At 49.7% G+C, this 13,469-nt stretch overlaps 6 protein-coding genes across 6 annotated transcripts; 2 read left to right on the forward strand and 4 right to left on the reverse strand.

Annotated features, from left to right (window-relative positions):
• Positions 1 to 200: 200 nt before the first annotated feature.
• HO133_007159 (uncharacterized protein) lies at positions 201 to 976 on the reverse strand (the record flags this gene model as incomplete). Its single annotated transcript, XM_037298052.1, has 2 exons — positions 201 to 778; positions 832 to 976. The coding sequence occupies 2 exons, from the start codon at positions 974 to 976 to the stop codon at positions 201 to 203; spliced, it is 723 nt and encodes a 240-aa protein (XP_037156687.1).
• Positions 977 to 1,537: 561 nt separating this feature from the next.
• On the forward strand, positions 1,538 to 1,912 carry HO133_007160 (uncharacterized protein; the record flags this gene model as incomplete). The annotated part of the gene is made up of 1 exon (XM_037298053.1): positions 1,538 to 1,912. One exon carries the CDS (start codon positions 1,538 to 1,540, stop codon positions 1,910 to 1,912), a length of 375 nt encoding a protein of 124 aa, XP_037156688.1.
• Positions 1,913 to 2,316: 404 nt separating this feature from the next.
• Positions 2,317 to 5,547, reverse strand: HO133_007161 (uncharacterized protein; the record flags this gene model as incomplete). The annotated part of the gene is made up of 4 exons (XM_037298054.1): positions 2,317 to 3,387; positions 3,442 to 3,589; positions 3,642 to 4,384; positions 4,441 to 5,547. The coding sequence occupies 4 exons, from the start codon at positions 5,545 to 5,547 to the stop codon at positions 2,317 to 2,319; spliced, it is 3,069 nt and encodes a 1,022-aa protein (XP_037156689.1).
• An 832-nt stretch (positions 5,548 to 6,379) lies between these two features.
• HO133_007162 (uncharacterized protein) lies at positions 6,380 to 7,995 on the reverse strand (the record flags this gene model as incomplete). The annotated part of the gene is made up of 3 exons (XM_037298055.1): positions 6,380 to 7,042; positions 7,097 to 7,643; positions 7,727 to 7,995. The coding sequence occupies 3 exons, from the start codon at positions 7,993 to 7,995 to the stop codon at positions 6,380 to 6,382; spliced, it is 1,479 nt and encodes a 492-aa protein (XP_037156690.1).
• Positions 7,996 to 8,982: 987 nt separating this feature from the next.
• Positions 8,983 to 9,852, reverse strand: HO133_007163 (uncharacterized protein; the record flags this gene model as incomplete). The annotated part of the gene is given in 3 exon segments (XM_037298056.1): positions 8,983 to 9,144; positions 9,196 to 9,397; positions 9,410 to 9,852. 3 exon segments carry the CDS (start codon positions 9,850 to 9,852, stop codon positions 8,983 to 8,985), a joined length of 807 nt encoding a protein of 268 aa, XP_037156691.1.
• Positions 9,853 to 11,269: 1,417 nt separating this feature from the next.
• On the forward strand, positions 11,270 to 13,274 carry HO133_007164 (uncharacterized protein; the record flags this gene model as incomplete). Its single annotated transcript, XM_037298057.1, has 3 exons — positions 11,270 to 11,920; positions 11,968 to 12,261; positions 12,315 to 13,274. 3 exons carry the CDS (start codon positions 11,270 to 11,272, stop codon positions 13,272 to 13,274), a joined length of 1,905 nt encoding a protein of 634 aa, XP_037156692.1.
• Positions 13,275 to 13,469: the final 195 nt, after the last annotated feature.

Here is a 13,469-nt window from a genome sequence, read left to right on the forward strand (position 1 = left end):
AGAGGCACGACCGTCTGAGGGGTTTATGAGTCAGTTTCAAGGCTCCCAGTTGCAGGTTGAGAGTAATTCTCCTGTTTGAGAAGGTTCTTCTATGGTTTCTCCCATCTGCTTCTTCGATTCAAGGTCGCATCGTACTCTACTTCGATTGCTGCAATAGGCAATACCGTGCAGCAATCGATCCGCTGTCTGTTACCTTGCCATCAACGCTGGGTCTCGTCACAGCTTGCCCTCACCGAATTCTCTTCATTGTTTCCTCCACGCAGTGCTCCATGCGTAACAGCCAAATCCGCACCCGCTCCATCTCTAGCTTGAATGTCCAGCTGGTTCCAACGACCCTTCTTGAACATATCGCTCTTTGAAAACCAGTCCTGGATCCTCACAGAGACCGTCTCATGAGGCAATTCAGCAACGACTACCCCAACAACCCTCCCAGTCGTGACCACGTTTTCCCGAACTATGTGGCCACCATCCTCGATCGGCTGCTTGAGGACAACCTCATAGGCCTTGCTCCCCGCAACACTGCTTGGTCTTTCGCCCAAGACGGGAAAGAAAATCTCAGCCCAAGTGAGGCCAACCCAATATTTTATTCCGGTTAACGGATCCGTCTTCTGAATGAATGTGGAGAGGTTCCCGATGCGCATTGGTGTGGGAGGGTCATCGATCTTCAGGGAACCTGAGATATGGCCAAGACCCACAGGGAGTTCATATGCGCACATTGATTGTCCTCTGGCTGGAAGATTGAAGTATGGAGCTGCCGCGGAGGCATGGGCCTTGGCCTCTGAAAATGGAAGTGAGTCTGAGATGACAGCCGCAGCAACTAAGGCTGTTTACCTTGCTCTTGTTCGAACGTTGCCGTTCCCCGCAGAAAGCGTTCGATTTTCGCCCTCTTCAGCGCTTCTGCGGCGTCTGGCAAGACCAGCTGCTGCGGAAGCAATTTTGCTGCTCCCGTGAACGTGTTAGCGGGTTTACTCTCCATGTTGGGATTGCTGGAATGGGTTAGTGTATGAGGACAAGTTGGAAGGACAGTGTCAGGGAACTGACACACAGGGTCGACCAGCTTACTCTTCCGGGAAATGTTCTGTGTTGGATGTTGTGTTGTTTAGAGGATCAGTCATGTTGACCGTCACGGTGGACATGATGAGCTTTAATAGTGTTCAAGCTGAGTTTGCCTGAATGTGAGTGTTCGAAAATGAGGTCCCGGATATGGAAAGTGAATGTTCATCGGACCAATTGGATTTGGTCACGATCTTCCGGTCGACGACCTGGTGACACGACGGAAATTGCACCTCAACGTCCCACCCGTCATTGGTCCTAACACCAAAAGTATTGCCTCACCTGTGTTGAAAATTCCCAACACATCGATCCTCGGCATCGACACAACTCTTTCATGACACCGTCACTCACGTCAAAAATGGATCGCGCCTTCCCAATTCACAGCGGAATTCCTCCACCAAAAGACCTCTTTCCCTTCCATTCATTCCAACCCACCATACCACAACCACAGCAAGCCACAATGCCTCCGCCAATCCACCCAACAATGCCGCCGCCCTCGAAACAAACGCCCTACGAGCGCGCCCAAGCCAAACTCGCCCTCCGCGCCGAACGCCAGCAGCAAGCACAAGCCAAGTACGAGATCGCCCTGCTCCAAGCAGAACGCCACTCGGTCGTCGCCGCCCTCAAGAGGATCACCGGCCACCAGAAACGGCTCGTCGAATCCCTCGAGCACATTGAGGCAGAGAACGAGGGATGGCAGACTCCGAATGCGAATCTGGAGCAGATGTACCGATTGAGGGATCAGATAGAGCAGGTGGAGAAGCAGGCGAACGAGTGTCATCGGCGGTGGGATGAGCTGGGGGAGGAGATTGAGGAGAAGCATGTTGAGATTGCCTTTGGTGGGATTGGTGGTGATTAAGGGAGGGGCGAGGGGTGAAGGGCGAATGATGAGGTGTTGACGAATTGTGCTTCGGGGAATTTAAAAGGGGAACATCCATGCATTTGTTCGGTGAATAGATTGGACGATGATCGAATGAACGAGCTGTGCGTTGGAAAAGTCAGCCTTCAGCATGTGCATGTTTGAAATGCCAGATCGAGAACGAATGCAAAGAGCGCGCGTGCAGCCTTGGATCCTTGCAAAACCTTGGACGATAGTAATAAAGTGGTCATGCTCTAATAGAACCAGTGCTTTCTAGGGTATAACGCAAGGTCCAAACCGTCCTAAAGCATGAGCACCGTAGCAATGCAAGCCATCAGTCATTCTAATCATAACACATTACCACCCATTGCCATCGGATCCCCATCAAGAACCATACCCATCCATTACTTCGTCCCAAAGGCTTTCTTCGCCGCCTTCAATGAGTTGATCGTCTCCGACTTCCCAGGCTTCCTCCCAATCTCCACCACAAGAAACCTCACAAAGTCCCGCATAGTCCAGTAGCTACTATGCGCACTAAGCATGTTGAGGTATTGGATCTCCAGAGCGCCCCCACTAGAACGCAAAGTGTAATCTATCTGCCCGTTATCGTTCAAGAGGAACATCCGCTTCTCCGCGATCTCTTCCTGCGTGAAATTATGTATTTCCAACTCCACAGTCGAAGGCATATTCGCGACAGTGGGACGCCTCGGCATTGTGTCCAAGCCGGTCATGTTCCTTGTGGGTACACTCGATTTGCTGCGGAAGACTGAGCCCAGGTACTGACCCCAGGTTTCCGTAGCACTGGGAACGGAAGCAGGTTTTAGCGCCGCTGCGTAATCAACATCGACACATGCGTTGAGCCGATAGGCGACTGGATCGAGGTAGTGCATGACGTTGTAGAGGTTATCCACTGCGAGACAACCATAAGTACTGGCTTCACCAGCAACATTGCCATTGCTGTCTTCGCCTTCTGTACCTGGCTTGTCTCGACCTTTGCGAGGTATTAGAGGTGCCTTATTAAGGAGTAAGAAAAATCCAGCTGGGCTGCCACAGAAGAAAAGACCCTTGGTGTCAAACTCGAAGATGTCGGTACGAGCCTTACTGGCCTTAAGATCGAGCTGTCTGGGCAATCTGGTCGGCTGTTTGCTCAGAATATCGAGACACATCACACTGCCCAAAGAATGGGCAATGAGATGGACTCTCCCATTCTCGTGAAAATCTGGGTTGTTGCTACACCATAATCGATAAACACGGTTGGCCTCATGGATGACAGCCTCAATCATCTTGGGCTTGTGGTGCGAGAGATAGTACGGAATGTCGAGCATGACATCGCTGATCAAGTTTCGGACCGCCGGTAGAGAATCTGCAGTGATATCCCTCAGAGCAAACTGATTTTTAGGAGAGTCGGCCTCCTTCTGATTGGGATTAGGTTCCGGACCTCCTTCGTCCAGGTTCATCTTGGAACGCCAGTTAATCTTCATAATCGTTAACACGGGAGCAACGCAATTTTAGTTGTCTGCAAGACCTACAGGCAAAACCATGATACTTCCCAAGTCTTGACGCAACCAGGGTTTGACCGGATCAGCTTCGAGTTCCAGATTCATCTGCCTGCGAAAGCGATTGATGTTGTGTGTGAAATGAAAGCTTTCAACGCGCTCGGAAAGCTTTTGTCCAATCCTAGTACAATGTCTGTCAGAGGAGGGCTCTGATGGAGACGGTTGACACCTACCCATGAATGACCAGTACCAAATCAGTGGGCTTCGGCCTTTCGTCTGCAGACGCGCAAGCAATACATGACGTCGGTTCCACGGGAGATATTGTGCCAGCTTTCTTGATTTCTTGGGCCACTTTCTGAGCTTGGACGATAGCTGCAGCTTTCTTGGTTGGTGGATGCAGCTTTTCCCAGGCCTTCATATCAAACCCGCGAACTACAGGTATCCCTACAGCTTTGCCCTTGCGAATATTTCCCAGTGGTTTCCGTCCACGGGAAACGGAAGGGATTTGGCTTGTCCTCAAAATTTGGGCGTCTTTGCCATTGGCGTAGATGATACTAGCGTCCGCTAGTTCCGTGTGAGAGGAAGTGAAGCCGTCAAGAACGCCAGTGGCCTTGTTCTCAGACATCTCAGCAATTACTATGGCTTGCTGCAGCTTCTGCTCTTCAGGCCCGAGTTCCGTTGTTGCGGGTTCGATTAGCAAGCGACTGCTTTTGCCCGTAGTTGGTCGAACCTGATCGGCCAGTGGAGCATCTGGCCATAATTTGAGGATGATTTTGAGTTCGGCCTCAGGACCAAACTCCATACAGCTGTCCAACTCTTCAACGTATGCCCGGGTCCACGGTCTTATATACTCATAGCCTTCTTCGATCCGATTCGCAAGGTCAGACTCGATAGGCATCATTGTGTCCTTGAAAAACCAGGTCCCGCGAATAACAGACGAGACGTCGTGGACTGGATCCCAATATATGGGCCCCATCTATATTAATCAAGTGAGCACTTGGCGGGATCCCAAACTATGGATTGGGTACTCACCTTTAAGCTTGGCATATGAACCACGTGCAATCGGAGCATCCCCACAGCCACGTGAGCTTCTTCAGGAACTTGGATCCTAGGTTGCTTGGGGCGCAGCGAATGCTTTCGGGAACCGGTGTCTAGCCTCGAGCCTTCTTCATCATCACTTGAGTGACTAGAACTGGCTTTTTGGAACGTGGGTCTCAGGGGAGATGACGTTTTCGGATGGTAATTTTCTGGAGACCGAGCACCATCAGCTTGACCCAGTTCTGGCGTTGAGGGGGGCGGTTCTGGCGCTGACAGACGCGATTCCGGCGAGCCTGAACGTCTACGTGACCGTGATCCGCGAATGCGAGAAGGGATTCTTAGGAAAGGCGTGCCACTTGTATCTCGTCCCGAAAGGCTCGAGCTAAGGTTTACATTGCCAGCGTCCTTTATTCCCGGGGACAGGGTCTCGGAAGGTACTGCATCGTCTGTTCCTTTGGGCTTCTCGAACTTGTCCCTTCGGCGGAAAGGACTCCAGCTTCTTTTCTTTTTTACGATACCGCTCTCAAATTCGTCGTTGCCAATCTCCTCTGAGCTCACCGGCATGGTCTCATCGAACGGGATGTGCTCTGGATCATCGCACAGCGTCAAGTCTGGGCTTGCCGGTCGATGTTCCTTTCCGAGGCCAGCCGGGTGTGTGGCATTGCCAATCGCTCTGTGAATCATGTCATTCCTGTTATCGGGCATGGCCTCCAGAGCCTCGAAGCCCTGGCTGTTTGTCTTTCCCGGTTCAACTACCTGCTTCTCGTGCGCATCTCTTATTATTTGTGCTATGTGCTCCTGGTTCTTGGGAGATACATTTGTGGTATTGAACCTCGACCCAGGTGCATCCTTCTTGGAGCTAACAGGCTGCTGGAGTCTTAGCCAGGCGTCTTCCAACGCGATATTGTCGTGGACGGAGAAAGGTCTGGGCGGAACTTTTGAGGACTTGTTGGCTGGATTACTGGAGGAAGGAGGCACGGGCGAAAGAGGGTCGTCGATGGGTAAAGATGAGCAGTAAAAATACTGGGCGCTGATTTTGGGAGGGTCGGTCGATGCTACAGAAGCCCGTCGAGTGAATTCGTTGGAAGCTTGGTGGAGCATGCATGACGGGCTGTATGTGTGGCCTATTGACGCAGCCATCGTAGCTATAGGGTACTAGCTGTAGCTATCATGAGTTGGAGGGAACGGTACGAAGGCTTAGCCAAACATTAAGAGTATTGTTGCCTGTCCTGCAGGTGGATCAACAGAGTTGAAAATTGGAACCCGGCCAAGGGAAGAGAGAGTATTAAAAGAGTGGTTAGAAGCTGCTGCTGGTAATATATGCAGTCTATGCAACAAAAAGGAAAGTCGTACACTTCATTATGCCAGTCAAAGGAAAGCAAGGAAAGTGCTGGTCGACAGACCCTTTAACAAGGTGGGGCATGCGCGGGGTGACTCTGCAGCGAGCAATTCCGGCAGCAACGACCATGAATTATCCACATGAAGAAGACTAATATCTCAGTTGCAATTCATGAACATATACCCCTTATAGCGTCTCTGAATGCCTTCTGATCCTAACTTCGTTTGTATAATCTCAAATTCGGTCTATGTACAACACTCCGAAGCTTCTTGCGGCAACAACTCCGCAGGAAAATTGTGCTTGCACTTTCATTCAAGTTCGAAGATGCAAGGGCAGAATGGACATCTCAAAGATGCCAAAGGGTGCCCAACGGTAGATTGGAAAGATCAACCGCAATTCATGCAAAAAAGGGTGTACCGAATGAGTGAAACGAAGGTAAATAGATCCGAGTCGAAAAGTCGCTCCTGCCGCCTTCGTGCCCCTGACCATCGCGACATTGAAGTAGCATGCTGAGAAAGTACGTTGATCCCCGTGGCGAAGATGAAGGACTCCAGGATCCAAATTGCCGATCAAGAAGTCAAGAAGTTGACCCCCTCAGGCAAATGGGTTATACAACTCCTTCTCCTCTGCCCCTTCCGTAGGTGCTTCCCACTTCCTCTCAACTCCAAACTTGATAGCCTCATACTCATCCCTCTTCTTCTGCTCCTCCCTCATGACCTTCAACGCCTTCATTTGAATCTCCTGGAACGCCATAAACGTCACCAAAGGCGCCCCAAGCATCTCCAAGATCTTGTAGCAATCATGCGTATGCTTCCTAATGACGCTATCCGGCGTGCAAAATGTGCGCACACTCATATCACGAGATAGTGCTTTCCAGGATTGCATCATTGCGTTCATCTGAAAGGAGTTGTCGGCGTTTGGCCCATAGAAGCGAAAGCTTTTGAGGTTGTAGAGGACCAAATCACGCTGTGTGGCTTGGTCGAACATGAACTCGATGACTTGAGGGCGGTTCTTGCTGGCCCACCACTCAGTGACCTTTTTGAGACTCTCAACGGTCATGCGGCCTTCTTTCTGCTGGACATTGAGGTACTGGTTGGCTGTGGCGCAGATCATGAGCTCCATTTCGGAGTACAGCTTTGCTTGCATAGGAGGACTGAGGGAGACGTAGAATTTGGTCTTGGAAGGAGACTTGGATGGCGATTCGTGCTGGTAGAGGGTCGTTGGTATGAACTTTGACACCTTCGACACATCTTCGGTCTGTCCTCGTAAGCCAATGGAGTTGCTGGGTGGGTCTTTTATTATGAGACTTACCAGATTCTCAACACGTTGCTTAATCTTACCACCCCAATGCTTGATACCAGTCTTGCGATACTTCTCATTTGGTAGCTCGTTCATGCTCGTGCTTCTGCCAAGCCATCCCTTCTCGCCAAACATCTGCTTGAAAGGTGAACGGGAACGCTTGGTCGGACTTGGAGGGGAGTTGGATGCCTGATCTTCTTTGATGTCTTCCAAAGCCTTGACGGGAGATGGCGTGCGAGTAATAGTGCGACCGCGAGAGAAGGAGGATGAGGCATCGGTATCCTCGCTCGACCTGGTGTAGTAATCGCCAGCAGCACCCTCAAAAGTCTTGCCGACTCGAAGGTTATGATCTTTAGTTCCACGAGAGCGAAAGTCGATGTTTCCTTCGGATTGCGAGTGCGCCATGCCAGGCGATTTGTGGCCCTTGTGGTGGCCATATTTGGGTGGAGGCTGTGGAGACTTCCCAGTCCCCGTGCCAACTTTCCATGCTTGAGAATCGTAGAAGTCTTCCATCTGAGTGTAGCGCTCGTCGTAGAATGGATTGAGCTTGGCGAAGCTGCTGTACGAGGTGTGCCTGTAATGCTTCAGTGACCTTCTCATGCCGCAGGAGGCCGGTTGGACCGGCGTCTAGGGACCACTCACGCGTCTGACATTGCTTTCTTCAAGTGTGTTTGATTAGAATCGGGCGGACTGAATTTGACTGGGTCGAGGTTGTTGATACTATCAAAAAACTCCGATGTTTGTCTTGCTGGTGTTGCTGGGATCAAGACATAGGGAGTAAGGTTGAGCAGAAGTTGTTTGCAATATTCATGAGAAGATAAATCGCTAGAGCTGGTAGATTGAGTATCAATAGCTTCAGCGGAATTGTGTGATTGTTTGGGGGTCAATTGAATAGGTTGGTCCGCATCCATTGTTCAAGTGAATAGAAAAACATCTCAAGTGAAGACTAGTGTGATGTTTGGTGGTAAGTGAATGTAGCCAGGTGCTATGTTGTCCTCGACAAAGTTGAGGGAGTAGCTCCAAACAAGAATGAATGCGTGATATTTCAAAAGCTTGCTCTCACGAAAAGGGTGAAGTCCAGGGTACCAAGTCAGTAGAAAGTGTGTTGTTTGAAAGTTCTGCTCTCTATGAAATGGTCACTTCCTTTACTCGAAGTCAACATGTATTTGTAGCATTTCATGGTCTGTAGCCCGTAACACGACGAGTCTAAGGTTCGGAGTGAAGATCAAATATGGCACTTCAAAGGCCGGCTCCCACCGAGAAATGTTGAATTCAAGGTTCGAAGTAAACATGAGATGTTGCATCCACATTTCAATACTACTAGTGAAGTCGTTAAAAAGATTACCAACCAGATCCGGCATATGGAGAAATGAAGAACTTGTGTTTGTAGCCTAAGGTATGATCCTCCCCTTCGACAAGTCATCCTCCCCCCCCCCATAAGGATTCGTAAAACACGTTGTCTAATGGACCTTTGACCTCGGTCGTAACGTTACAAACAAACCTTCTTGCTTCACAAACCACCTAGATGCTACATCAGCTTTTGGTGATCTAGTGGCCAAGGGGCAAGACAACGTGCATATCAACAAAGCTCTTTCAATTCAGCTTTGGGGTCGGTGAGCTCGACTTCAAGGTGGAGAAAGAGGGTCGTGATCAGCTTCGACATCTCCATCCAGCTGATATCTGTATCGCAGTCAGTCAATACTCTCTACAACGCTCTACTGCCGACCACTAGGAACTTTGAGGACAGTGAAAAAAGGCAACATGGGGAGGCTCGAAAAGCTGCAAGAACCTGACAATGCAGGCGACATAGATTTCGGGGAGGGATAAAAAGAAGTCGTTGCACGTACTCCAACCAAGACAGCCGCGTGCCCCTTGACCAAACGCGAAGAAAACCCTCTCTAGAGAACATTCTTGTTAGCCAAGGTTGGAAGTACAAAGCAGAGGAATGCCACACCCATGTCACCTGTCTTCAGCCATCGCTTTGGTCGAAAAGCCTCGACATCATCTCCAAAGATCTCAGTGTTTCGACACACGACCCATGGGTTGGCCTCAATGACTGTCTAAGTCGAAGTCAGCAGAGGCTCTCCGGGTCAGCTGGCTAGGACACTTACGCCCTCTGGGATGAAGTGACCATCAATCTCAACTCCGCCCCGTGGAGTGACTCGCGGAAGGCTCATCCCAACTGCAGGATGCAGGCGGAGACCCTCATACAGACAAGCTTGTAGGTAGGGCATGTGGTTAGTCTGCTCGAGAGTGATAGGCTTCGTCAACTTCACCTCTTTCGTCTGCGTGTCAATGTCTTCTACCAGCTCCCTCTTGCATTACGGGTTCTTGAGTAGATGGAAGATGACTGGCCTTGTTGAAATAGCAGTGGTGTCTGAGCCGGCAGAGATGTTGGTGGTTGCCATTGAGAGGACATTGGCGTCGTTCATCTCGTTCGGTCGCTGTTTCTGTACTTCCAACCACTTGGCTAGGATGTCTTGGTGATCGCTACCATGTGTTTTCCGATCCTCAATCGCTTGTGATGCAAAGTCCCTTAGTCGGCCATGATGGGCTGTGACACTAAAGTGATTGCCAATGACAGGGGACAGGAAGTCATGTGTCCAGTAAAGCGCGGGAATCTGTCTCCACCATGCGCCGCTGCGCAACACATCTTCAACCTGGGCAAAGAAATCATTATCACTGCCCATGTCCATGAAACCAAATCGTTTCGAGAAGGTCACTTCTCCAATAACATCAAAGGCAAAGAGTTGAACAAAAAGACCCATGTCGATTTCTTAGCCTAGGGGGTACTGCTTAAGTGTACAACAGCGTCTTCGACATACTGTTCCAAGTCTTTGAGAGGTTCCATCGAGTATATCTGACTGACCAGTCGACGCTGGGAACTATGGATACGTTCTATCATGTTCTAAAACGTTCAACTTCCATATCCAAGCTTTCTGGAAGTGCGACTACGACGAACCTGCAAACAAGTCGAATTTTCTATGGCCCTGAAAGATCCCGTACCAATTGGACTTTGAGAACTTGGTACCAGCCGTGTATATCTTCTTGATGGCAGATTGGTCAGCCGCACTGACCTCATTGGGACCAGTTCTAACAAGTTCCCCGTACCTTTTATGCAATTCAAGCATTCTCTTATGCATGTTACCTTGCCATGAATGCTGGATCATCCATAGTCTTGAGAAGCGAGCGTCAAGAGGGCTGGGAATTTGTCCCAATGGACCGCCAAAAGCACGGAAGTACAGGAAAGATAAGATACCGAGAAAAACAAGCACAAGTATGGGGATGAAAGGCATGGAATTGCCTTTAGATGGCCAAATTAGAAGATCCATGTCTTCAATGTGTTTTTCAGACTTTCTTGCTTGGTTGAACGGCAGGCCTTTTCAAAGCCGAAGCGATGTGATCGAAAAGCCTTCGTTAAGAAGGTCATCTGCGACTTACCACACGTCACCTTGCATCCTACTTTCATGTGCAAGTATGTACCAAGTCTATTTCAACAATGATAGACGAGCGAGGAGAAGTTCGGACTTGGCTCCTTGGCCCGGGGTGCAACTGCGCGGAGGGCCCGCGAAAATCGCAATATGTATTTTCTCTCAGTTGTTTATGACTCGACAACGAAAGCCTTGATCACAGAATCTTCATTTCATTAATTACTCTACTCGACTGGTTAAAGATATTTGACCAAAGTATGAGCGCACCTTGGACCGTCGAAGAAGGATTTGACCTCACCATTCCGCTGCAATTGATTTGGATTCGCGGGGGCTTAATTACAGTTGTGGGGAAGGCCTAAAGTAATTGCTTGGCTCTCAGGCGCCTAAATCACTACCGAAAGGCATCCCGAAACCTCACTGATTACTTGTACCACCATCCCAATTCTTGCCCCACTTACATACTGGCCCAATCACCGAACAAACCTGCCTTGCTCCCTATACGATGACAGCTCCTACATCCCCTCAAGTCAAATCCAGAAGGTTGCTGTCAACACCAGATCCGCCTTGACAAATGCGTCTCAGGCGTTGCTTCGATTCACTTAACAGTTACAATCACTTTGAGTAACCTGTGCTCGCCGTTAGCCTACTCTACAACTGCCTACAAGGATCCAGCAACGGTTTTTGAGCGCTTATCTCTACAGTCTAGCTTCTCTTGATATCTCTGATACCCGCATGAAGATCGGGGATTTGAAGGATGGCCGCTTCATCAGAAAAGTATGATATCGTGATAGTGGGCGCCGGGCCTGTAGGCTTGCTGCTCTCAGTCTGTCTGGCGCGCTGGGGCTACAAGATTAAGAACATTGATAACAGGGAGGTGCCAACCCTGACGGGCCGAGCTGATGGCATTCAACCACGGTCTCTGCACCTGCTACGGAATATGGATCTCAAGCGACCGATAATGGCTCATCAGCCAGCTAAGGTCTACGAGGTTGCTTTTTGGGATCCTCAATCAGGCGGTAACGGTATCCACAGGACAGGAAATTGGGCTGCTTGTCCGAAATTCATCGATGCAAGATATCCCTTCACCACCCTTTTGCATCAGGGTCTAATAGAGAGGGTCTTTATTGATGATCTACACAAGAACGGGGCAGATGTGCAAAGGCCTTGGACTATCACGGGCTTCAACAACGACGGTCAGGACAAGACCTATCCGATTGAAGTCAACCTCAAGCATATGCGGACGGATGAGAAGGAAATTGTGCGAGCGAAATACTTGTTCAGTGGCGAAGGAGCTAGGAGCTTCATAAGGGATCAGCTGGGTGTCAAAATACGTCATAAAGATCCGATCAGTCATGTCTGGGGGGTCATGGATGGAGTTGTTAGGACGGATTTTCCTGATGTCAAGGTAACAGCTCCGGCTTGACTCTAAGATAGCCTTGCTGACTTGGCGAGATGAAATGCACGATACATAGCGATCACGGCTCGATCATGATTATTCCCAGGGAAAACAACATGGTTAGACTTTACATACAGATTGCGTCCTCGACTGACAAAGACTTTGACCCTCGCAAACAAGCTACTCCGGAGGACGTTCAAGCATCGGCAAAGAAGATACTACAGCCTTATTACATTGAATGGGACATGGTAGAGTGGTACTCGGTCTACCCTATTGGCCAGGGCATAGCGGAGAACTACACTATAGATCATCGAGTGTTCTTAGGCGGAGACTGCTGCCACACGCATAGCGTTAGTCGACCTGGTCCCTGTTCTGAAGTAGGATCTGACTGATTTAAATGCAGCCAAAAGCTGGCCAAGGAATGAATACCGCTTTCCACGACGCTCTCAATCTTGCATGGAAGATCCATCACGTTGAGGCAGGCTTTGCGAATCGATCCATACTACAATCGTATGAGTCAGAGCGCAAGCACATTGCTGAGGAACTTCTCGACTTCGATGCCAAGTACGCCGCACTGTTTTCTCAGCGGGTCCCCTCCGCTGGTGAGGTGGGTGCAGCGTCAGAAGACAACATAGATGGGGCGGCCAATGAGTTTGTGAAGGTCTTCAAGTCGAGCCAAGAATTTACATCCGGTTATGGGATATTCTACGGTCCGAACGAGTTCAACTGGTCATCAGACCATTCCGCACAGTCACACCTTTTCAACCCAAAAGGCAATACTGTTCGCGTAGGCCGTATCATGCCCCCGGCCAATGTAACCAGGGTTGTGGACGCCAATGAGGTTCAATTGGAGCAAGAAATTCCGCTCAACGGCTCATTCAGGATTTTCCTCTTCGCTGGCTCACCGTCACAGACACAGCGTGCCGTTGCTGACTTTGCTACGAATCTGCAAAAGAAGAAAAGCTTCTACTCGACCTTCGCACGAGAGGATATTGCAAGTGTCTCCTATCACGAGCGACACAATCCTCATTCTTACTTCTTTTCAATATGCACAACGTTCGCATCTCCCCGAGATAGAATAGACATCTCGAAGATGTTGCCGCCAATCCTCGCACGGTATAGTGATCATGTCTATGCCGACGATGTCTGGGATCCAAAGGTGCCTGATGCGAAAGCTGCAGCCCACGCAAAGTTGGGATTGGATGCAGACAAGGGCGGTGTTGTCGTTGTTAGGCCTGATGGACATGTTGGCTGCGTGGTCACTCTAGTGGCGGGAAGTGGGACAGTGGATGCCTTGAATGATTATTTTGGAGCATTTGTATCCAAGCCCATCGGAAATGGGAAGCCGCAGGCGCAGCTATGAGAGTCTTTGCTCAAGACCTTTGCATTCTAGCGGCGAGCTCTTTCCTATTGTCTTCCAATCCGTAGATTCATAATATATTCAGTAACCGTTAAGCTAAAGACAGAGAGGATACTTAATCAACGTTAGTGAATGGCTCAATGGAAACGTTGCCTGCCAAGATTTCAATTATAGGCTTGGCATCTGGAGTTATCACGC

Source organism: Letharia lupina (genome assembly GCF_014066315.1).
Source record: "Letharia lupina isolate WasteWater1 chromosome Unknown contig_3, whole genome shotgun sequence".
NCBI classification, from domain to species: domain Eukaryota; kingdom Fungi; phylum Ascomycota; class Lecanoromycetes; order Lecanorales; family Parmeliaceae; genus Letharia; species Letharia lupina.